Here is a 26822-nt window from a genome sequence, read left to right as displayed (position 1 = left end):
CACCAGTTGCCGAAAGAAGTAGGAGGACGAAGTGCCAGGAAACAAAGTGCAGGAAGAAGGAAGGACTTGACTTGTGCTTGGAGGATATTCTTGTCAAGGGTCTAGGGTTTGGCATTGATCAATAAGAAGCTTCAATAAGAGAAACTTACTAAAGGGTTTTCCTCTCAAGAGAAGAGAGGTTTTGGCCCTGACAGAGAGCCAACATCTTGTGTTCTTGTTCTTATGGTTTTGGTAGCAGTTTGATGAAGTAGACGCACATGCATTATTAAGAAGAAGAAGATTAAGCTAACAAGAAAAGTAAAAAGACTTCACAAATTTCTATCTAGTCAAGAAGAATCACACTACACCTAATTGCCCTAGATTCTTCAACACCCAGGTGCTTTGTAAGAATATTAGCGACCTGATCATCAGTCCCAATATGACGAAGCCCTATTTCTCCACGTTGTACCATATCCCGGATAAAGTGGTACCTGATATCAATATGCTTGGAGCGGTCATGAAACACGAGATTCTCAGAAAGACGAATCCCACTTTGGTTGTCGCAATATATCATGGTGGTATCCAACACATGTCCAAACAACTCACTAAAGAGCTTCCTCAACCAAACAACTTCACCGGAGGCCATACTAGCAACAATGTATTCGGCCTCAGCAGTGCTCAAGGCAACCGACTTCTGCTTCTTGCTCATCCATGATATCGAAGCAGAACCTAGAGAGAAGCAACATCTAGATGTGCTTTTTGCAATCCACCATACTGCCAGTGCAGTCTGCATCAGAGTAACCATGGAGCCTCACATTCCTGACAGTGTATCTCAGTCCATAAGTGATTGTGCCCTGGAGATATCTCAAGAGATTCTTGGCAACAATCCAATGTATGTGATGAGGCTCGACCATAAACTGACTCAATGTATTCACTGCAAAACATATGTCTGGACGGGAGTTCACCAAGAACATTAGGGCCCCCATGAGTTGACGATACTCACGAGGACTTCCCAAATCGGGCCCAATAGCACTTCCACATAACTTCTTGAAGTTAAGTTCCATCGGAGTAGTCACGGACTTGCAGTCCACCATCCCAAATCTTTCAAGTAGCTTCACGATGTATTTTCCTTGAGAAAGGAAAATCTCACCTAGCTTTTGCCAGACCTCCAATCCTAGGAAGTAATGCATCAATCCTAGGTCCTTCATCTTGAATTTAGAAGCCAACTCTCTCTTACATTGATGAATAAGAGGGTCTGCACCTGTAAAAAAGAGATCGTCCACATAAAGTACCAAGATGAGAGGTCTATCATTCTCAACCTTAAAATAAATGTTCAGATCAACTTCACTTCTTGTAAATCCCAGCTTCATTAGATAGCTGTCGATCCTCTCATACCAAGCTCGGGAAGATTGCTTCAACCCATAGAGTGCTTCCTGCAATCTGCATACATGTGTCTGACGATCTTGAACTTCGAACCCCTCGGGTTGTTCTATATAGACTTCCTCCTTGATTGAACCATGTAAGAAGGCGGGTTTGACATCCATCTGGTGTAGATTCGATCCTTGCGAGGCAGCGAGGGCTATAATTGAACAGATGGTGGTATATCAGGTAACAGGTGCAAATATCTCATCGTAGTCCACACCTTCCTTTTGAGAGAAGCCTCGAGCAACAAATCTAGCCTTGAATCTTTCAACACTTCCATCAGCTCCATGCTTGATCTTGTAAAGCCATTTCGAGGTGACAACGAATTTGTCCTTGGGTCCAGGGACCACATTCCAGACATCATTCTTCATAATCGACTCATACTATTCATCATTCATAGCATCCTTCCAAACTTGGTGCTTCGTAGCTTCTTTGAACGTGCTAGGCTTAGATTGAACAATGGTGCTCATTGCAGTTAAGTACCTTTGGTACCTATTCGGCTTCTTACTTTCATGAAATGTCCCCCTAGGTGCAACATGTCTCTCAACATCTTCGAGAGTTTCCCTAAGCCATGAGGGTCTCCTTTTTGAGGAGGGCTCTTGAGGGGGTGGATTAATGGGATCCATTGGTCCTTTAGCATTGGGCATCAGCTCATCCTGCAGTTCTCCCTGCTTTCCTGAATCTGCTTCTTTGTCCTTCCTTGGAAGAGGAAGGTTACTAATCTTCCCAAGGGAAACATCCTCATCGAAGGTGACATCATGACTTATCTCCACTTCTCTTTGACCAGGCACATAGATTCTATATGCCTTAGAAGTTTCACTGTAGCCCACAAATGTTCCTTTCTTCCCAGAAGCATCCAATTTGCTTCTCTTTTCTTTCGGCACATGAAAATATACAAGACTACCAAAAATTCTAAAGTGAGAAACATCAGGTTTCTTACTGGTGAAAACTTCTTCGGGAGTTTTGGAGTCCAATGCTTGATGAGGGCATCTATTTTGAATAGGCACGACAGTGTTTGCAGCTTCGGCCCAGAAGAACTTCGGAAGGCTTTGATCATGAAGCATGGCATGTGTGGCTTCTACGATAGAATGGTTCTTCCTTTCAACAACACCATTTGGCTTGGGAGTATATGCAGTAGAAGTCTCCCTCTTAATGCCAACTTCTCTACAACAGTTATTGAACTCATTTGATTCATATTCGGTTCCATTATCGGTCCTCAATATTTTGATCTTTTTCCCGGTTTGATTTTCGACCAAAGCTTTGAAAGAACGGAACCATGAGAATACTTCGTCCTTCTTCAAGAAATATATCCAAGTATTGCTAGAAAAATCATCCATAAAGGTAACATAATATAAATATCCTCCCAATGAGTTCACGGGCATCATACCAGATAGATCAGAATGAACCAATTGCAATATTTCGGTAGTCGCTATCACTTGAGGGGAATGGTCTCCTTGTATGCTTTCCTTCTGCACACCCCTGACAAACACCTTCATGTTCTACTTTAAATTTGAGCATACTTGTCACCATCTTCCTCACATCGTGTAGAGCCTTATAATGTAGATGAGAAAACCTTCGGTGCCATAATTCGGACTGAAGTGATGTGCCGCAAGACATAGCTCCCAATGGACTTCCTTCAACTTGATATAGGCTATCAACCCTGAATCCAAGTGTAAATGCATCTTTGAAATTTTTATTCCACACACATACCTTTCCATCGATGAATGCCACCTTGAATCCTTTGTCCTCCATCGCCGAGATAGATAACATGTTCTTCTTTAGATCGGGTACATATAGTACTTCTTGTAGATGAATGGTGTTACCTTGATTCAATTGAAGAGTAACATTCCCAACTCCCTTCACGGGGTAGGTGGCATTGTCTCCAAGGATAATTTCCAAATTGGTATCTTTTTCAATCAGATTTGAAAGAGCTTCCTTATACTTAGTGAAGTGCCTTAAGGCACCACTATCAATCAACTAATTTCCCAAAGTGTCTGGAGGAGATGCAGTGGAGAGGGCAGATATAAGATAAAATTCTTTTTGCTTGTTATCAACAACATTAGATTCATCATACCTGGTGTTTCTTGGTCTCTTGGGTGGGCGATCGTTTCCTTGGTGAGGAGTGGGAGCATTCCTTTTTCCTTGGTTGTTGAATATGCCATTCCTTTGATTATTGTTGCCCCTGAAACTGTTGTTGTTGTGGTTGTCATCATCATGAGGTGTATCCCTTCTATTAGAACACTCCCTAGCATAGTGGCCAAACTTGTTGCTAATGAACCATCTTCCCTTCCTTCCATTTTTGAAACCCGAACTTCCTTGACATTGCTTCTTTGAACCTGCATTGTTCTTCTTTTTAGCACGAGCGGAGAATGCAGTAGGATCATTCCTATTTGAAGGCATATCTAGTTCCATCATCCTTGTTTCTTCTTGAGAACATATAGTCAACAATTCTTCAAAACCTGGAATCTTGTCGTTGTTAAGAATAGTGGTGTTGAGCGCGTGCCATTCACGAGGGAGTCCTCCAAGGGCAATGAGAGTAAGCTCCCTATTAGCAATAACTTCTCCAATAGAAAGAAGATCATTTTTTATTTCAATAATCCTCATGAAGTAGGATTGAATGTCTTCACCTATTCCTTTCTTTATATCTTTCAACTTGTTTTTGAGAAAGAGAACTTGGTTTGCATTGCTAAGATTTGAACATGCCAACCAACCTGTCATATATCTCCTTTGATGTGTTCAAATTAGAGATATAAGCAATTAAATGCTTATGAATAGAATCCTTGATGATCTTCTTTGCTTTGACTTCACCCTTTTTTTACTTTGCCTTAGCAATAGCCGATGCATTAGAAGGAGGTTCCGAATTCTTTCCCTGCACATAGTCCATAACATCTTGCTCTTCTAAAGTCAAATCAAGAGACATCTTCCATGCATGATAATCAAACTTATCATGAAGCTTGCTATCAAACTTGAAGTAGGATGTGGAGGCCATTGAATCTTGTCCTTGATCAAATGACCTTAGTGATTGCTCTTTTCACTCTTGCTTGGGCTTTGTCTTCACCTCAGCTCTGATACCATGTTAGTTTTAGATAACAATGGTATGTTCTATGCTTAAGAGCAATTTTAATTCGATATTCTTACTCGCCCAATATCAATATCTAGATTAGCAATCACATCAACATGACAGTAAAATGCAGATAGAACATAAACAATAACAATAGAAGACAAGAGGACACAAGATATGGCACCATCCAGGGACAAACCCCAATTTAGGGAAACCCTTGATCAGTTCTTCTTATTATTCTTCAAAAGTTCAACAGAGAGAGTACAATATACAATATTCACTTGCCCAATCAAAGTGAAATCTGACCAGTCAAACAACAGTGACAGAAAGCTGTAACCAGAAAGTCAACGTTGGTCAACATGGTAGATTTTGACCTCCAAAACAGTTCGGTGAAACTTGGTCAACTCGGCCTCGAACAACTAGTCAAATCAGCCCAAAAAATAGTTTGAAAACATCTAGTCAAATTTGGTCAATGAAAGTCAATGCTACAGCAAACCCTTCTGCATTCAACATTGGTCAAACAACCTCGATTTCTGTGCCCAAAAATGCGGCCTACCCAAATAGAGATCTCCCTTACAAAATGCAGTCAAAACAGGTCAACGCTAGGCAAAACAACCTTCCTGCAACTTCGGTTTGTGAAAATTTCTAAATAGAAATCCTACTGCAATGATTAATATTATTTCTTCTACTTATTACCTCGAAAATAAGTTATCTACAATATTCTTATGGCAAATATCGAAATATATTCTACTGCAACCTTCACAATTAAAACATTATAGAAAGCAATGTTTTACAACTCGGACTCGGCCGAGGATCGACTCCGACTCGGTAATGACTCGGCCGGCTCGATTTCAATGACTCGGTCGTTGTAAAAAATACATTAAATATTTATTTTTTTTATAAAAAAACATAATTTTAAAGATTTTCATTCAAGTTTCCAAACGCACAACATTATAATATACATGGAAGACAACATATGATCAAAGTAGGCTCATGAACCAATCCATTATATCAAAATGGTACGGTGGTACCCAATGGCAATAGTAAATACATAGTCAACTGTAGTCTGTCATACATGATCAAAGACTCAAGAGTCAAAACAAAATACAAATAACCAAGGAGGCTAGTAGCTACTGCCAGAGGAGCCAAGATCATCTCGACCAATCTCTGGATCATCATCATCAGAGTTAGACAAGGGGCCCCATCAATGACCAGTACTGGCTACTTCTAGAGTTGCCAACATCATCTAGCTCAGTGTTACTTGGGAGCAGGAGCGGAAGTGGGGAGCGAGAGCGAAAACGGGAGCAGTGAACAACCAATGTCACTAACATCAAGGTACACAGAGGGATTGGTGCTCTTGATTAAATACGAGTTCCATACCCTAATACATGACAAAATTCAATGGAAACATTGCAATCCTCCAATCCTAAAACCCTGAAAAAATGATAAGTCTGCTGGATTTTGAATGAAATCTAAAATTCTACTTTCTCCATATGAAATCCAATGAGGCTGGAACCACTCTTAAACATCCTGAGTCATTTCATGGTAATGTTAAAAATTTAAGTAAAAGGATGAAAATGATGATTAAGGAGAATGTCACTTTTACTTTAAGAATTTAACATTACCATGAAATTTGAACATCATATCAATACTAGGAGAGGGGAATGGACCCCAAATAGCACTTAACCAATTTAGAAAACACCTTGGAGTCTCCAACAATCAGCCAAATGTTAAAAAGTTAAAAAAAAAATAGAAAAATCGTTGTTTCTTTGGGTGACTGGCTGAATTTAATGACTCGGCCGAGTAGATGTGCAAAACGGCCGGGTTGACCGAGTTATTGCATGACTCGGCCGAGTCAGTCATGACTCGGCCTCCCGGACTGGTTTTTCTACCGGGTCACTCCTCAAGGCTTCAACTCGGTTCGACTCGGTCGTTTCGGTTTCGAAACGGCCGGTTTGTAAAACAATGATAGAAAGTAAATGTAAGTAAATACACTGGCACAAATACACTCACAGTGACAGTTATTTTGGACAATCGTCCCCGAAAAAACCCAATGTGGGAAAACTGGTGCAGCAGATGAGGGTTTTATTATTATGTAGGAGAAAATCTGAGTACAATTCTAGGATGCTCAACTAGCAATCCGATACAGAGAGAATATTGGACAAAAGAATGGTGAAATGATCTCACCCTATCATTGGGAGAATCAGTGACTAATCCTGCTGAACTGGAGCCTCTGTGTCACCCTCTACGTGGCCTTTGTGCAGAATGGCGTCACTCCTAGCACTAGCAGTTTCTGCGTCACGCCGGCTGGGTATTACTCTGCCCCTCTTTTGGATCCTCTACTGGCTGAGAAAATCGATCTTCTACCTCCCGGACTCACACCTTGGCGCTCGACAACTGAAACTCAGCTTTCCTTAGCAGGAAACTCGACTTCCCCTGAAGGACTGCGTTGCCACTGCGTCAACACTGTGTGGGCCAGCATCAGCCTCTCTCTGGACGTCTTTCTATCTTCCCTCCGCCTCGTACTCTCTTGAAATTCCTTCTCCCAGATTCTCACTGCCCCTCTACTGCAAGAAATCTCCTTAATCGATTTTTCCTCCTGAGAATTTCTCACTTCAGAAAATCGATTTCTTGATCTCTCTTGGTGTATCTTCCAAATGACCCTCAAGCCCCTTCTTATATCTTCCTATTGGGCAACCGGTGACTTAGATTAACTCCTAATCAAAGGCTCAGATCGTTTTGACTTGATCTCTGTCTTTATCTAGAAGATTCACCCACAATTAGATTAATACCCATTAATATTTTTAATTTTCCTAAGTTTAGACTTCGGAACCCCATCAAAAATATTAATTATTTTAATATAATCGTCCTTGGGTGGAATTTCCCAAAACGGTTTTTGGGTTCTTTGGAATGCATGTGCCCAAGCCTCCCTGCAAAATTTGAGGCCTAGAGCACATCTGATGCTACCCCAAATCAACTCTCCCTCTTAGCGAGGAATGTGCTCTAGCAATATACTGCTGTTGCTGTATACTTTCCTGACTCTGAAGCATTGTCCTCTACACTGCTGATGTCTGACATTACTGTCCACCAACTACTGCGTTGCTGCTGCAACTGTACTGCTGCCTTTGACGCTACCACTGCAAATGCTACATCTGTACTACAAATCCCTCTGAATGTTGCATCTACTATGCTGCTAGCACTGCCACTGCTAACACTGCATCCGTATTGCAACTCAGTTGTTGAGAGAAGCAACTGAAAACACCCAAAACTGGATAAGTATCCAGTGGATACACCTCGGTGCTGAAAGCCTGACTGCTGCTAGTCCCACGCTGTCTTCTGAAGCCACTGCGCTGTTGAAGCTCTGCACTGTGCCTCCATGCACCATTGCCTCTCTGCTCTGTGCTGCTAACTACTGCATCTGTCGCTCCAACACTCCGTGGCACCAACTAAAAACTCCTCCATCCCGCTACTACTGATCATGGGCTCCTGTAGCAAGGTGATGATCCAAGAGGTGGGCTCCTCAAGGATTCTGCCCATCTGCAGCTCTATCAAACTACAATTCTAAGTCAACCCACCTCCCTCCTGGAGGTATCTTGGCTATCATGGCGAACTCCTCCTCTTGTTCGATTTTTGTTGCTGCAACCTTAGGATTGTGCTTCTCATCCTTGTCCTTTTTCTTCAAGGGACAGTGGGATGCATAGTGTTCCATCTCGCCACATCTGAAACACCTCGCCACATCTGAAACACTTCACCTTGGAGACGTCTTTCCTTCGTCTTTGTTGCCCTTACTGCCCCTTCGATGCAAGGGCTGCATTCTCCTCCTCCTCCTCCTTGTTGAATATTCTGCTGTGCTGCCCCTTCTACCACTGATAAGTTTCGATTGGAAAGACTTACCTCTCTGTCAACTCACTCAGAGAGAGTTTTCCCACGAAATTCAATCTCCTTGGCTTGAACTGCGCAATCCTCAGGGAGATTTGAATTTTTGGCCCTACAGGAATTTCAAATTCCCTTCTCTTCTCAGTGCTATATCCTCCAGCTTCTCTCTTCTGCTTCCCTGTAGCTCCAATACCATGTGAAAATTTCTAAATAGAAATCCTACTGTAGTGATTATTATTATTTCTTCTATTTATTACCCCAAAAATAAGTTATCTAGAGTATTCTTACGGCAAATATCAAAATATATTCTACTGCAACCTTCACAATTAAAACATTGCAGAAAGTAAATGTAAGTAAATACATTGGCACAAATACAATCACAATGATACAGTTATTTTGGACAATCGTCCCTGGAAAAACCCAATGTGGGAAAACCGGTGTAGCAAATGAGGGTTTTATTATTATGCAGGAGAAAATTTGTGTACAATTCTAGGATGCTCAACTAACAATCTGATACAGAGAGAATATTGGACAAAAGAATGGTGAAATGACCTCAACCTGTCACTGGGATAATTAGTGACTGATCCTGCTGAACTGGAGCCTCTGCATGGCCTCTGCGCAGAACTGCGTCACTCCCGGTAGTTTTTGCGCCACCCCTGCTGGGTATTACGTTGCCTCTCTTCTGTATCCTCTGCTGGCTGAGAAAATCGATCTTCTGCCTCCTGGATTCACACCCTGACTCCTGACAACTGAAACTCGACTTTCCTTAGCAGGAAACTCGACTTCCCCTCAAGGACTATGTTGCCACTGAGTGGGCCAACGTCAACCTCTCTCTGGATGCCTTTCTGTCCTCCCTCTGCCTCGTACTCTCCGGAAATTCCTTCTTCCGGATTCTCACTGCCCCTTACTGCAAGAAATCCCCTCAATCGATTTTTCCTCTTGAGAACTTCTCACTTCAGAAAATCGATTTCTTGATCTCTCTTGGTGTATCTTCCAAATGACCCTCAAGCCCCTTCTTATATCTTCATGTTGGGCAACAAACGACCTAGATTAACTCCTAATCAAAGGCTTAGATCGTTTTGACTTGATCTCCGTCTTTATCTAGAAGATTCACCCACAATTAGATTAATACCCATTAATATTTTAATTTTCCTAAGTTTAGACTTAGGAACCCCATTAAAAATATTAATTATTTTAATATAATCATCTTTGGGTGGAATTTCCCAAAACGTTTTCTGGGTTCTTTGGAATGCATGTGCCCAAGCCTCCTTGCAAAATTTGAGGCCTAGAGCACCTCCGATGCTACCCCAAATCAACAAGGTCAATGTTGGTCAACATAGGGACAAAAACCCTTCCTTCGCACGTGTGGAGAGCTGCCTCAGAAATCCGTACCCAATCGACGAAGCAGAGAGAAGAATGTGAGTGAGTGAGGTGACACAATGAGGAGGCTCCTTGAATTTATATGCAACATTGTGGGCTTGAGGGTGCAAATTAGATGGTTGGCTGACCTTGACAGTTTGTCCATAATCAAAATAAATTCATAATTCTATTGTACATGTCAGAATGGGATGATCTTTAGATCAATCCTACACCTCTCGGAGAGAGGAATCTAATAAAAATATAAGCTGCCTCATATGAGCTGTCCAAGGTGAAGTTTGGCCCTAGTTGCCAAATTTAACAAAATCACTTCCAAACAAGAAACTTGTATACTTAAGGGACAAGCTTGGTTTGGTGGATTTTTCCTCCCTAATTAAGAAGGAGAGGTAGACACAACATTCTTGTCTTCACTTGGGAAGAAAGAATGGAGGATTGGGTAACCATCTGGCATTCGATACTCTCTGAGAATGTGGTAGGGCATTCAAGATAAGAGTAGTCGTGAACCGATATTCTTTGAGGATTAGCTACCCAAGATAAGAATAGTCCAATGAAGGTCATACTCTATGAACACCCGAGTGGGGTATGTACCTTGGAGAGACAATGATGATGATGGAGAGATAGAGCTGTTAGTCAAGGCCTTGCTATATGACAATGCTGGTTATTATGATGCTAGATAGATGGGTTACCAATCCGACTCTTCTTATGAGATCTCTTCAGATTGAGAATGACCATGTACCACTAATGAATACCTCCCTAGTTAAGAGGGAGTGTTGAAAAATGTGTAACTAAGTTCGGTCTTCATTAGTATGAAATGTATTCTTGTAAATATAAAATGAAAAAGAAATTATTATTATTATTGAAGCATGGGTTTCACGCTCAAGTTCTTTTTTTCTTATAGGTCAAGCACCCATTGAGTGCTTCTAGGGTTTGTACTAGATATAAGAGTCTTGTCATATATGGAAGACCATATGGGCACATTGTATATTGTAAAGAAAAAATTATTTTGTCTCGAAAGTGTCAAAATACCTCCAAGATCAAGTCAGCCTAATGAGCTATCAAGTCAGCCTACATGGAGAGCAACGTCCACCCTTGAAGAAGCCTATATATAAGAGAAACTCGTCCTCTATTTGGATCGTTCACTCACTCATCTCTCATGCAAAGAAGGGAGTAGCAGAAGGTCGAAGAAGAGAAGGACAAGGAAAGTTGAAGTGTTTGGGTCTCTCTACATTCTTTTGGGAATGCGAAGTTAGGGTTTCTGCACTGGGGAAGTCTGAGGTTCGATTTTGGAAGCAAGAAGAGCAAGAAGGCAAGCGAAGGTCTTTTAGTGTTTCCTACTAGCCCTAGGATCCAAGGCAAGCGAAGTCAAGGGAAGACCAGTTAGAGGGAGGTCAAAGTCTCCTAGAGAGGACGCTGTAGTTGTTGGGCAACAAAATTTCGGATTTATTGGGAGGTCGAAGATATTGCAGCTGGAGGCCGAGGAAGACTTGATCTTGGAGGGTATTTGTCTGTGTCTAGGTCAGGGTATTTGTCAATTGAAATATTTGAAAGATAAGAAGAGATTTTCGGGTTTTCCCCTCAAGAGGAGGGGTTTTGGCCCTGGCTTGCATCCTATATACGGTGTCACTGTTCTTACTGTTTTGATAGCTGTTTGATGTATTACACATTGGAATAATAAAGATCAAAGCTAATAAGTAAAAGGGTAATACAAACAGTTATCAAGTTAAGAGAATTAACTTATACATTGCCCTATTGAATTCTCAACACAAAATAGTGCAAGAAATAAAAAGAAACCATCAAATGATCAGAAATTGATGTGCTCACTTTCTTCATGTCACTCCTTGAAAGATTCCTGCTGTCACCAAAACAGGTAAGCCCATGTACTCAAGAATAAGTTTATCAGAGGAAAATGACGACTTCAAAACTTATGCACACCTCTCCTCACTATTGTTTTTTCCTCCTTCCTTTTTGTGCCCTCTACTTGGTTTTATTATTCTCATTATTATGTCAACTCTTTGTTTCGTTTTCAATTCGAGAGAGGACCTTTAGAAGGAGTTTTTTAGTTAATTAAAATTATACTGGTAAGTGGGGTCCTTGATAATGTCTATAAAATATTTTCATCAATCCTTATAACTCCCTTGGGAACAAAACATACGTAAATATGACATCATCAAGAAATACCATCACCATAGAAATCATGCACATGAACCATCACATTATCCACCATCATATATAAACAAATATGTGAAATAACTCTTGTGTCTCGCATGAGTGGTAATGTCATCAAAAATATATATATGGTCAAAAAATAATATGCTGTCTCAAAAACATGATAATGTGTCGTAGCTTGAAACATGTCCAGTAAAGTAAAGTGTAAGGATCATGACAAAATAAGTAACTCATGTAAACTCAAGAGGTCTGCTAGGGCCAACCATATAGGATGATATTTTTTCTTTTTTCTCCTTGTACCTCCGGATGCATGTCTTGGAAGGAGATTTCTCTTCTCCGCTGTCCTTTTGCTCTTGGTATGACAGTGTGTGTGTGACAAAGTGGCCTCAGAGGGGGAATGTGCAGGCATAGATGGCATATGAAACTTTCCCAATGCGATATAGGTAGGGGAATCAGGGGGTTGATAAGCACGTAATGATGTGGCCTGAGATAATGCAGAAGGTACCAGAGGAGCAAGAATAACTGGATGAACTGAGTGATGGGAAACATAAAGCCAATGTGCGAAACCAAATGTGTGCCTGGCAGGGTTGAACTCCCAACCATCATGCTGTAATGGTTGCTGCTGAGGTAAATGGGGTTCTTGGATTTCCATGATGCTAGGATGTGGGGGAGGTACATTTTATGAAGCATGTAGAGTAGGAGGGGGGCAGGACCTCCGAGGTATAATTGGTCTGTTTGAGTCAATTGATTGAACTCCCCGGAGTCTGCATCAAAGTGTATACTGTATGGAAGATCTATTCTCTTGTTTTTGTTCTCTCTCCATGATACATTTGTTCTTCTAGCTTGCCCCCATCGGTTGCCTTGAAAACCTCTGCTAAAGAAACTCATCGTATACTGTGACCAGGGAAATCTGTCATGAAGCCATTAATTCTTGAGCATAAATAAGTAATCAACAAAATAAAGGACTGTCTAAAATCATGTTTCACATAAATGCTGGAGTGTTTTGAAAACACATGCAAGGGAAAATATTTTAAATGGGGGAGGAAACTGTTTATACATGTAATAAGAAAAAGTGTTTTGGACAACTTGTTGTTGGAATGAAGATGACAGAAGACATGAAACATTTTGTGCCCATGTAGACTATTTACCAAAACATCATGAACCTGTGCAGAGGGTGATATAAATGGTGTTGTAGTGTGTTTATAAAGACAAACAATTTTGAGATATTTCTCATTGTTTACGTCACAGGTCGAAGCGTGGCTAGTGTATATGAAAACATAATATTTAGAAGGTATATCTGAGCAACTATAGTGGTAAACACATAATATATTTGTGACTGGATAAATTGAAAACAATTTTTAGAATTTTTCTTTTGTTGCTTCATTGTGGCTGGGATTTCATGGAAGAGCACATGATACATGACTGGGCAAGTATTGTAAACATATATATGAAAAAAATTAGCAACACAAGGCAGGGGAAGCTACCGTGTTTGAGAATAAAACTTTAAACAAGCAGATTTGGTCACCTGTGTGTGAACTGAGGATTGGGCTTTTCATTCTTTACCTAATACTATTCGCAAGCCATGGATTGGTTTTGTAAACTGCCTAGCAAGGGACACCTTCATTTTGAACTGTGATTTTGAAAGCAATTTAGGGTAGTGGATGCTGTCTTAGTGTGGGAGGCGTAAAGCAATTAGCATGGTGTGCAGAGTGTGCCTGCTGTGAACAAATGGTCATTTTTGACATTCCTCGGAAACCAATTTTGATTTAGCTCGACTCATGAAAAATCACATGGGGTTCGTGTTAAAATTGGCAACTAGGGCCAAATTCCACTTTGGGCACGTCTTTTGAAGAAGACAAGTATGTCATTGAATTCCTCTTTTCGAGAGGACCAAAATCGACCTCAAGATCATCAAATTTGGATAAGGAGAAATGGGTTTTTGAATTTATGCCCACTCATATGCAAATTATTAAGGTCGGCATCACCTCCACATAAGCCCAAACGTCATGTCTCTTAACGCTCACTAATTTGTATATATAGAGGTATCCTCCAACCTCATTTAAGACGTCCAACAAGAAAATCACGTCTAGATATCTACCGCTGAAATGACGCAGGACTGGGGCAGACTAGAAAGACGAGTTTGGGGAGGATTGTCTTGACAGTTTTGGTGCGGATCCCTTGGAGGAGCAGGGCCGAAGATTTCTGAGGTAAGTGTGGGCAATTCTGTGCTTGTTTTAAGTGCTATTTAACTTTTGTTCTGGGCCACAGAGCATGCTGTAGCTACAGCAAGGTTGGAGTCACTCTTTGAAGGGCCGAGAGGCCTAGTATTGAGTCTTCTATCTAAACCGCAGGCATAAGCAGTACACTGCAGCATGGACAGAGGGTGTATCCCTTGGAACAGTGGTCAGAACTCTTTGTGTAACAGATCGGTGAGCTGTAGTGTGGCCCAGGAGGGTATACAGGGTGTCATGATTTTGTATCTTGATTCAGAGACTAAGGGAGGAAGGCCGCAACCTTTTGGAAGACTGGTGCTTCAAGATGGGCCACAGATCTGAAGTTAATTTGGTCATAGTTTAGCCGTAAGGGTCAGCAAAGGGTAGCACCTTTCTTGTCAAGCAAAGCAGAAGTTAAGAGGAGGATTTCTGATGCAGTTAGAAGGGACATCAGTGATTCGCAAGCAACCCTAACCAGATCAACCCTCTTCAGTAGTATGTCTCCAGTTCATGCCAGGATTGCAGTTTTTGTGCGTGCCATCGATTTATCTAAAGCTGTGATGTTAGATCAAATTGGCAAATCTGTTTTGAATTTAAATTATTGTACTTTTATCTCTCTCTCTGCTGGACATATGATAAATTGATAATAAGAAGATTGATAAAGGGTTTTCCCCATCTTGGGCTTTTTTCCCTGGCTTGAGCCAATTTCATGTGTTCTCTTGTCTTGACTTGTCTCCTGCATTTATCTCCTATGTTCTTTCTTCAGTTCCTGTCAATGTAATGATGTCTTATGTGATTGCTAATGGAATCCAAATTGAATTGAAATCGGGCTATATGGATCATTGAAGTAACCGTCCTAAGAAAAGAACAAGTTAAATCAAAATTAACAGTTCGTCGTGAGCAGGCCTCAACATATTATGCATAAATCGAAGCCCATGAGGTGGCAAATAACCCCTTTTAACTTGCATGATAGGCTGGTAAAGTGGCATATCACAGTCCGAAGATGTAAACCAAGATGACATAACACAACCTAAATATAACCTTGTATTACATATAAAATGAAAGGATCATGTGCCCATCTCTGTAAGACAAAATGCGGGATGGAGGGATAGCTGTGTCCCATGTAATTTACACTGTCTTTTACCACGACCGGGGCTCTACTTGTTATAATAATTTTTTTTTGTGAATCTGTGTTACAATGTCGCCACCTCTGCTAAGAGGTATATTTTTTGAACAATAAAAATTAGACCAGAGTCGTGTGAAGAATCTTGGAGCAATGGGCGGCTTTTGAAACCGTAACAGGGCAGCAAGGCTTGCATGCCTGTGCGTGACGGTAAATGAATCGTTTCCATACTGAAGAAAATCGTTCTGGGGCAGAGACACTCAATCTATTGCATGTATGACAGTAACACAACATGGGAAACAATGAAAAAGAAACAAGGAGCCAGGATTAACTCATAGCATCATGCTTAACAAATTTAAACAAACCCAAAATTTGCAGTGAGGAACCATTAAGCAGCAGAGGTCAAGTCTAAATTTTTCTCATACCTGTGGCCAATTAGCTTTTATTTCCCCAGGAGTTGGTTATTAGCGGTTCCTTGCAGCAGTTGCGAGCGCCAAGCTAGGGTTCCAATGAGCCTCTGAGTTAAGCTTCTCCACAAGAGCTTCTCGTTTTGCAAAGGAAATAAAGGTAGGTTGGCAGCCTTTTTGCCAACTACCTTCACACCATTGAGAATCCCAACACGCACCTCTGGTTGCAGCAGATTAAACTCACATCAAATCTCATAATGCGGCCAGCTATCATATTTCCTGGTGTATGGCTTGCACAACATTACTGTAGTGTTGGCATATCATATTTGTGCCATAAATGTCTTACCTTGTAACTTTACATAACTAGGTTCCATATACATGCCGTGAATGCCCTTGTGATGGTTTAGTTTGCCACCATTCAAACCATTGCATGTGTATTACGAAACGCTGGTGGGGCATATCACAGTTAATGATTTAAATAATATGCTTTATAACCATACTTTAATGCCAGTCACAAATTATCAAAGGATTGTCATGTTTGTGCATTTTTGAATCTTTATTTATACATTGTTTTTATTCCCAGAAATATAGCCATGTTATGAAGCAGAGTTGCTCAGTGAAGGAGGTATTCATTGTTTTTATTATACCAAAGACTGATTATGGAGTTTAGACGAAAGAATGCCCATAATGATGCTGTAGCTATCAACTTCATGTAATATCAATACTTTCAGTATAGTTAAAGCTTCCAAACCACGTTTAAAATGTATATGCAAGCATACATATAACAATATATAACTCCTTGTAACACCATAGGCTGATATGTAAATTTAAAACTATGAAGTGATGTCATGTAAGCACTTCTTATTTCTCCAAGGGACGCCACGTACTGAGGCTTAAAATTTTCGTTATTTTAGGTGTATTATTTTTATGCCTTTTTAGGGGAAGAGTCATGATGAAGTGCAATGGTTTGCAACTTTGCACAATCTTTGCATAAGAGGCTCAACGTAGGGAACCTTTCAACTTTCAAGAAGTTACTAGAAAATAGAAAAAATACTCTTTCTTGTATGTCCAGAGATGAAACTGTTTATAAAGTATATCTATTTTATTAGAAAATAGAAAAAATCCTCTTTCTAGTATGTGCAGAGATGAAACTGTTTAAAAATTATATCTATTTGCAATGTAATTTTTATATTGGCTTATTGGATATCTCAGGCAAGCATATAGAGGTGTATAAACCTTATGTACCAAGTGTTTTTCATTTTGATGATGCCCCATACATCCTGCTTGGGTCTTCCAAGGGAATTAATAAAGTTTTATTTCATTAGATTTCTACTCATTGTCATTCATTCTACCAACAACCTGAAGAAATTTCAACGCCCACTCCGGTTATCAGTTTTCCTTATCACTCCATGCATTTAGTTTTAAATCCAAGCATGATAAAAATTCTAAAATCTGGAAATGACAATATTTCTCTGGAAACACAAATTCAGAGATTTAACAACTGCTGAAATTGTAGAAATAAAACACAGCAAAATTATAACAGTCACACAGAAAATAACACAGTGATTTTTGGTCAATGTGACCCTGGAAAAACCCCCGACAACTGTTGGGGAAAACTAGTTTGAGAGCTCTGCTTTATTTCTGTAAATGCTTTTACAGAGAAACTGAAATACACAGTGAAAATTCCAACAACCACAAGTTACAACTTATTTCAATTTCCGTGCTTGAACTCCACTTCGAAAATCGTGCCAATCAGTAAACAGCCAAAACAGAAATTTTTACAGCAATAAAACAACATTAAATGCTGTACGGCCTGCCTCGAAAAATGTGCCCAGAACTTGCTGTATAGACTGTACGGATTTCAACAGTACGTCTGCCTTGAAATTTGTGCCCAAATCTACTTCAAAATTCGTGCCCTTGTTGCTGTTCCTCTTCCTCTATTTCTATGCCTTTCTCTTGCTGTATGGTTTTGCCTTGGGATGCGTGCCAATAAACGCTGCTGTCCAGATTTGTTGAAATGTATTCTCACTGCTCAGAAATTTACTCCTTGCTCTCTTTTCTCTTTCTTTCAAATGCTCATGAAAGAATGAATCATCTTTTCCTCTTCTCTTCTCCTTTTATTCTCTAAATGACCTTTCGGGTTACTCTAAGATCCAAAGGATGAGATTCATTTAGATCTAGGGATGAAAATAAATGTGCATTTAATTATCACTTTCTATTTTTTAACTCACCCACTTAAATAAAGACCCACTTAGCCTTTTATTTTCATAGTCACTTTTTCACTTTCTAATTCTTCATTGAGTTTAATAAAGTCACCTTTAAATTAAAATGTAACTTTACCACTTATAAAGTCACTTTTAAATTAGAATGTAACTTTACTACTTATAAAATCACTTTTAAATTAAACTGACTTTACTACTTAAAAAGTCACTTTAGGAGAAAAGTACAAATAAATTTGGACGCTTTTCCCTAGGCCAAAGATCAAAGCCTTAGGGAACCACTTGTCCTTTGGTACCCAAATTTTAACACAACCAACTCTTGATTACATTGCAAAGGGCCTTTTTCTCTGATGGAAGATCTTAACTCTCAAGTTTCTTGCTTAACCTTCATCACCTTCTTGAGTGTTTTGATTTTATCGCAGTTCCTTCTTTCTTTAGGAGTTTTGAGTGGTATAATGCTTTATATCTCGTCTTTAAATATTGCAGGCCAGTTGGTCCACCAGAGTTGGACAGTGGTGGGCGGGAGTTCCATTTATCACATCTGGATTGGTGGCTGTTTGTGGTATTATTTACTTGATATGCCTGCTGGTTGGATATGATTCCTTTTATGAGATCTGTTTCTGGCCAGCACAGTTAGTTTTGCGATTGCAAGGTATGTCTTTTCTGTTCCCATTGATTTTTATTGGCGTTTATGATACTGCATATAGGAAACTAAGACCCTGTAGGCTACCTTGAAATTTTGAATCTAGTAGGTTTGTGCATTCCTTAAATTTTTTGTTGCGCAGCACCGCTGCACTGCACATATTTAATTTAGAAGTGGAAAGTGGTATTTATTGAGCTATGCTTTAAACAATTGCCTTTTTTGTTGGGAAATGATAAGTTTGATAAATAGGAAAAAATATACATGCTATTTGACAGTGCAATTGGATGCCTAGTTTTCATGCTCAAAAACAATGGCGTGTCTGCAAGATGAGGTTCTAAATTTGAGAAGGTTTGAAATGCATGCATTATGTCAATGGTACAACATAAATTGTGCACACCACCTCATGATAAATATTTATATTGCCATAAAGCAATACCAAATCACAATAAATATTACATGGAAACATTTATATTCAAAACCATCCTCACAATCCCTAGGAACTGTCACATTCAATGCCAAGATTACAAGATTGTAGTTTTAACTCCAGATTTGCCAGATCTTCATTTTTTTCAAATTCAAAGCGTTCACAGAAGTGACAACTGAACTTGTTTAGGCAGGCTTGAATGCTTCGTGGTTCAAGTTCAGCCAAGTATTATGATCCTGTTTGAGTAGCACTGTGGCTCACCTGAAGCACTCAGACGTCATTCTCTTTTTGACTGGAAAATTGAAAATTAAAATGTGCACCTAGCGCAACTGCAATATATAGACAAACAACTGCACTACACTAAAACATGGCATGTCTCCAAGCCAAGATTCTGAATTTGAGAAGAATGTTCCAAAAGCGTGCTTCATATCAATGGTACAACATGAATTGTACACACCACAGCATGATAAATATTTATATTGCCAAAAAGCAATAACAAATCACAATAACTATTACATAGAAACATTTATATTCAAAAGTTAAAACTATCCTCAAAATCTTTAGGAGCTGTCACATTCAGTGCCAAGATTACAAGATTGCAGTTCTAACTCCAGATTTGCTAGATCTTCAATTTTCCAAATTCAAAGTGAGCACAAAAGTGACAACTGAACTTGTTTGGGCAGGCTGAATGCTTCGTGGTTCAAGTTCAGCCAGGTCTTTTGATCCTGTTTGAGTAGCTCTGTGGCTCACTTGCAGCATTCAGATCAAGGTTGCATGGAGTGGGAGTTTCATTTTCCAAGAATCCTTGGAAGCGGAGTGTCTATCATATATATATATATATATAAATTGCATTTGTATTGAAAAAAACAACTAGAATGCCAAATTAGTTGCAGAATATATGAAAACATGCATATTTGTACATCAATAAAGATAGAAATGGCATCCATAGTACATTAATGATTAATCATTCAAGCATCAACCATATAGAATCTAGATTCTATCAATTACAAACAAACATACAAATTTTTAAGCCATATAATAGAAAGTAGACCATTAACTTATGGAATGAAATAGGTTATCTAGCAACTATCAACAATAACATGACCAAATAGTTATGTTTATAAAATAGGTTATCTACAGACCAAAATATGAAAACTGAAGGGTTCAAAACAATAAACTAAGCTAATTGCTAAACACCTCTCTACAGAAGAAGTGTTCACCAATTGTGAAAGCATCCATGTTACCAAGTGTTGTAGCTGTGGGGTAGCATCGCCATGCATGTTCCACCACCCCTTCGCATTCAATGTTCCACCATTGCTTATATCGTGATTCTCATTATTAATATCATGCTTCATTCTTTTCCTCTTGTCTTGCCTTTGGCTCTACCATGATTCTCTATGGACATCAATGGACACCACCCAATTTTGATGAAACTACTTAATCTAAGCCTTAAAATATGGTAGAAAATGCTTAACATGCTTGATCAATGATTTTGGCTTGAGTGAAGGGTACATTTTTGCTAAGGCCATGACAAAGGAGTTAAACGATCAAACCACCAACACTGGGGTACATATAGGGCTTGTTGCTCTTGATTAAATGCCAATCACATACTCTCATACGCGATGGAATCCAATAAAATGCCACAATCCCATCAGTCCTGAAATTCTAAAATCTTATTAAGTTTGCGGAATTTTGAATGGGATATGAAATTCTATTTTCTCCATATGAAGTTGGATGAGGTTAGAACGACTCTCAAACATCTTGAAACATTTAATGGTAATGTTAGAAATTTAAGTAAAAGTAAACTTTTACTTTAAGAATTTAACATTACCATTAGGACGTCTAGTGAGCGCATTGGGAGCACACGCCCTGGCTCTGGGAGCATCCTTGGGAGCGCCATGCTCCCAAATTGTTACAATGTGCCCAAAAGGTTTGGAGTGTGCTCTTGGATTTTGGGAGTGTGCTCTCTCTCATGGCGCGGTTTTAAGGTTGGGAGCGGTCTTGCAACATTGATTTAGATGCCATTCTCTTTGTGACTAGAAAATTGAAGATTAAATTGTTCGCCTATAGCAAAATTGCGATACATGCACAAACAACTATACAACGCTAACATGATGGGTCAACAACCTACTAAAGGGTGCTGTTATGTGGGCAAATATTTACTGAACCTTTTTGTTTCATTATCTCATGATTCCTCTTTTGAACTAGTTCCCAACCTTCATCCTAAACATGAAAATCAAGCAATGTTCCACCAAGTTTCAGAGATGCATCTCAGAGATGTGTGCATATACCCCATAAATTTTGGGGTATGTCATAGTCCTTGACATAGGGGACCCAACCACAGATATTAAATATGTAAAAGATACTAAGATTCAAGATCTAAGAATTAGTAGAGGTTTTTAAATGCATAATCAATTCCAAATATATACAATTAAAGAAACAATATCCATGATCCAATTGGTAGTAATACAATTTGGAAATCGGTATTCAAAATAGGAGAATTCTTGTATTTCTTTTCGTAAAATAATCAATATCCAAATCAAAATGCAATACAATGATAAATCATGTCATCACCATTTAGACATGAAAGAGTCAAGGCTGTATCTACCTTTGAAATCTTGATCACAAAAATTTAACTTTAACCTCCTTAACTCAAATTTATGTGTTTTAGGGAAGAAATGATACACGTAATGGTTTGGGAGGGTTATATGGATAAGATAAGATGATTGTATTAATGTCTAATGAATGATCGCAAAAATAGGTCAATGGGACTCAAAAGCACATCCAAACTCCAAAGTAAATATAGGAGAGTGGGAGTGTGAAAGCATAGGAAAGAAAAGGTTGTAACAATGCCAAGTCTAGGTGATTAATTCCCTTATGGTTGGCTGTAAAAAATTCCAAATCTACGTGACTAGTGTCCTTATGATCTCAAGGAAACGAGGAAATTATCTTGGAGTGTAAAGTAAATCATCTTGGAGATGAGTTTTTATAGTTTGCTAAACATCATCTCAAGCACTTATTCAATCCTTTTGTGCTTCAAATGTAGGCCCTTCTTAGATTTAGACACATAAAATGTAGACAAGAATACACATAAGAATAAGAGAGATGTTAAAATTGGCAACTAGGGCCAACTTCCACCTTAGGACAACTCATATGATGGAGATGATATTACATTGGATTCCTTTTTTCAAGAGGTCCAATTTTGATATAAAAATCATCTCATTCTGGCAAGAAGAAATGTAATTTTGAATTTATTCTTTTTCATGCACAAATTGTCAAGGTCGGCCTCAGTGAAATGTAGGCTCATAAGCCGAATGGATGTTTCTCCTCACCCTCAACGAAGTGTATAAATAGGAGTGACCTCTCTCTCATTTGGACATCACTCGTCTCATCACATATCTCTCTCTCTCCTCTTGATTGGTTCGTACAACTTGGAGGCAGCCTCTTCCTACTTCACATGTGTGAGAGAAGGATAATTTTTTGGGCTAGTCTGCTGGCCGAAAATTTCAGGAAAGAAGTCAGCGTTGACCAGAATTGTTTGACCAAACGTTGACTTCTATCTCGAGGGCAAAATTTTGATTGTTGAAGGTTCCATTAATTGGCTCGATTTTCGAGGTGATTGGGTTTGTTTGACTGATTTGCCTTCAACATTGACTTTAGCCTTTGACCGCAGAAATTACAGCAACATTTGACTAGGTTGACTGAACTATTTTTGGGCTGAATTTGACTCTCTTGGAAGGCCGAATTGGATTGTTGTTGACTGAGCTGCTTGGAGGATGTTTTGGGGCAGCTTTGACCACCGTTGACTTTCTGGTTAGGGCTGCATTGACTACTGATTTGGCAGATCTGTTTTGGGCTTGTACTTGTGATATTTGTACTCTCTCTCTATCTGCTGAACTATTGAAGAATAATAAGAAGATTTGATCAAAGGGTTTCTCCACATTGGGGTTTGTCCCCGGTGTTCGCCACATCTTATGTCCTCTTGTCTCAGCTTGTTTTCTGCATATGATTTTATGTTCTATTTGCACTAACTGTCAATGTTTATAAGTTAATGTGATTACTACTGGATATAATTGGAAATTGTCATTGGGCTGCTAAAGGAATATTGAAGTAAATTGTGCTTAAGCATAGAATATACCATTGTTATAAAAAATTAACATGGTATTAGAGCTCAGGTGAAGACGAATGTTATGAAACCAGCTCACAAAAAGATAGAAAAGAGAGATCCATGCCTTAGAATTCAGCCTCTTCGAGGGGGCAACCTCCTTTACATTACATAAATGAACAATTCTTGGATGATACAAAAGAAAATACCTCCTTTCTATATATAGGAGTCTAAGTGGTCCCAATACAATCAAAGCCTACATAACAATAATATTGTGGGGCACAACAATAACAATAGTGGGCTTCTATGTGGCACAATAGTAACAATATGGGCACTACATGGGTACATCAATATAAATAAGGGGTATAACTACAATAGTAATGGGGTAATCACTAGTATTATAGGGACCCAACATGCCCCTCTCCTTCAAAAAAGTGTTGTCCTCAACGCTTGAGTAGTTTAGGATACTTCTGCATAAAATTCTCATCCTCCCATGTGGAATCTTCAGCGGATAAGTTCTTCCACTTGATAAGGTACTCTGAAATTGATCGATTTCGTAGCTGTCGAGTTCTTGTTTCTATAACTGCTTCCGGTTCCAATATAATTTTTCCTTCTTCGTCAAGTTCTGGCAATATTGTTTGAACTGGGAGCTTGTCGCCTATAACCTTCTTTAAGCATGAAACATGGAAAACTGGGTGCAATCGAGAAGCTGCAGGAAGCTCCAATTTGTATGCCATAGTACCAATCTTTTGCAACACCTTGTACGGACCATAATACTTTGGTGATAATTTATTATCCTTCTTAGCTTGCTTGAGGGACATTTGCTTATATGGTTGTAGCCGTAGGAATACCCAATCACCTACATCAAAACTTCTTTCACTGCGATGCTGATCTGCCTGTTGTTTCATTCTATTCTGTGCCAACACAAGGTTATCCTTTAAGAGTTGGAGGACTTGTTGTTGATGTTCGATGTGATGTTCCACTGCCTGAACCTTAGAATTTTCTCTTAAATATGATGTGATGGATGGTGGTTGATACCCATAAAGTGCCATAAATGGGGTCATTTTTGTTGCTGTATGAAAGGAAGTGTTATACCACCATTCAGCTAGAGGCAACCATTTGACCCATTGTGTCTGTTTATCAGATACAAAGCAACAAAGATATCCTTCCAAACATTTGTTTACTATCTCAGTTTGCCCATCAGTTTGAGGATGATAAGATGAGCTATGAGCTAACTGAGTACCAAGACAAGAAAATAATTCTGTCCAAAAATTTCCAGTGAAAATGGGATCTCTGTCACTTACAATAATCTTTGGGTTTCCATGTAGCTTTTGAATTGTTTCCATAAATGCAGTAGAAACTGTACTCGCTTTAAATGGATGTGATAATGCACAAAAGTGTGCATACTTGGTAAGTCTGTCAACCACCACCATGATGACACTCTTTCCCTCAGACTTGGGTAAACCTGTGATAAAATCCATTGATACCTCCTCCCAACGTTGGCTTGGAATGGGTAAAGGTTGTAATAGACCCGGTGTCTTAATTGTTTCAACTTTATTTTGTTGGCAAACCAAACATTCTGCCACAAACTTTTGAATATCTGATTTAAGGCCATCCCAAAAAAATTCCTTCTTAACCCTGTGGTAAGTTTTTAAAAATCCTGAGTGCCCTCCTAAGGGAGAAGTGTGCAATTCCATAAGAATCTTTTGTTTTAGTTGGGAATTCTTACAGAGGTATAAGCGATCTTTGTACCATAACGAATCATTTTTCCAGCTAAATGTATCAGACGTACTGGAATCCTGTTGTAGCTTTCGAATAAGTGCCCACACTTCTTCGTCATTCTTCCATTCCTCCCTTGCTTCATTTATCCAATCTGGTTGGATGATAGAAATAGCGCACAACAATGCTTCCACATCCTCATCCTTCCTTGAGAGTGCATCTGCCACCACATTTTGCTTCCCTTTTTTGTAGATGATTTCAAAGTCATAACCCAACATCTTTGTGACCCACTTTTGTTGCTCTTCAGAGGATAATCTTTGTTCTAAAAAGTATTTAAGGCTATCATGATCTGTTTTTACCTTGAAGTGTCTTCCCATTAGGTAGGGTCGCCATTTCTTAAGTGCATGGAGTATTGCCAACATTTCCTTCTCATAAATAGCTTTGCTTAGAAACTTTCCCTTGATTGGACGACTTTCAAAAGCAATGGGTCTTTCATCTTGCATTAGAACAGCACCAATTCCATTTCCTGAAGCATCACATTCCACAGTAAAGGTTTTTGTGAAGTCCGGTGTAGCTAAGACCGGTGCTTGGCACATTGCCTCTTTAAGATGTTCAAAGGCCTTTGTTGCTTCCGGAGTCCATGAAAATGCATCTTTCTTCAATAATGTCGTTAGAGGTGCTGCTATTCTCCCATAATTCTTAACAAACTTGCGATAATACCCTGTCAACCCAAGAAATCCACGCAAATGCTTTATGGATGTGGGGATTTTCCATTCCTTAATGGCTTTAATTTTGGTAGGGTCTACCTTAACTCCTTCATGAGATACAATATGACCCAAATATTCCACCTCCTGGACTCCAAAGAAACATTTGGATCTTTTGGCATATAATTGTTTCTCTTCCAATAGTTGTAGCACCCTGTCGACATGTTCAACATGATCCTTCCAAGACTTGCTGTAGATAAGTATATCATCAAAAAATACTAACACAAATTTTCTAAGGAATGGTTTGAAAATTGAACTCATCAAACCTTGAAATGTTGAAGGTGCATTGGTAAGGCCAAAAGGCATGACCAAAAATTCATAATGACCCTCATGACTTCTAAATGCCGTTTTCGGAATGTCTTCAATCTTCATTCTGATTTGATGATATCCTGAACGAAGATCCAACTTGGTGAAGTAAATTGATCCATGCAATTCATCCAGTAATTCATCAATGACACGAATGGGGAACTTATCTTTAATAGTGAGCTTGTTGAGCTCCCTATAATCCGGACACATGCGCCATGATCCATCCTTCTCGTGCACCAATACTACTGGAGCAGAGAAAGAACTTTGACTCGGTTGAATTATACCCGCCTCTAGCATTTCTGCAACCATACGTTCAATTTCACTTTTTTGGACATAGGGATATCTGTACGGCCTGATGTTTGGAGGAACACTTCCTGGAATCAGATGAATAGCATGATCATGATCACGCATAGGTGGGAGACCTTTGGGAGTCTCAAATACCTTGGAATGATTGTCCAGGACTTTTTGGAGATCTGGAGAAATAGATGATTCTAATGTGGAAACATCTAGCGAACATAATTGTGCAATTACACCCCTTTGCTCCTTTTTTAGAAGCTTTGTCATACCATTAGAGTTGATTATCTTTCCTGGTTTCCCTGCAATACCCCTTAATTCAACTTCCTTTTCTTCCACAGAAAATTTCATGAAAAGTTCTTGAAAATTAAAAGCTATTGTACCCAAGGATTGTAGCCATTGGACTCCTAGTACAACATCAGCACCTCCCATTGGAATGGAAAGCATTGGGCTAGTCAATACATATTCTCCCATGGATAGCTTGATATTATGGCACTTTCCAGAGCAATTTATTGTTCCTCCATTTGCAATCATCACTTGACACTCTGGTGCTGGATATAGGAAGCAATTCAATTCTTTTGCTACCCTACAATGAATAAAGTTGTGGGTGCTTCCTGAATCAATCAACACTATCACCTTTTTCTTCTTGATTTGTCCTACTATCTTGATGGTTTGAGGAGTGGTAATTCCTGCCAATGCATTACAAGATATGGTTGGATTTATT

The 26822-nt window shown here is 39.3% G+C and overlaps 1 protein-coding gene across 1 annotated transcript in view; it reads left to right on the top strand.

Annotated features, from left to right (window-relative positions):
- The window catches only part of RBL15 (RHOMBOID-like protein 15), a 330258-nt gene that overhangs the window by 14787 nt on the left and 288649 nt on the right, over positions 1-26822 (top strand). The window contains 1 exon segment of the mRNA XM_089378613.1: positions 18330-18495. Within this exon segment, the coding sequence (XP_089234739.1) occupies positions 18330-18495 (166 nt within the window).

This window comes from Pinus tabuliformis, chromosome J (genome assembly GCF_031772625.1).
Source record: "Pinus tabuliformis cultivar Carrire ecotype Pingquan chromosome J, CPIR1, whole genome shotgun sequence".
Classification (NCBI taxonomy): Eukaryota; Viridiplantae; Streptophyta; class Pinopsida; order Pinales; family Pinaceae; genus Pinus; species Pinus tabuliformis.
The sequence above is the reverse complement of the archived record's forward strand: the minus strand, read 5'-3'. Positions and strand labels throughout refer to the sequence as shown.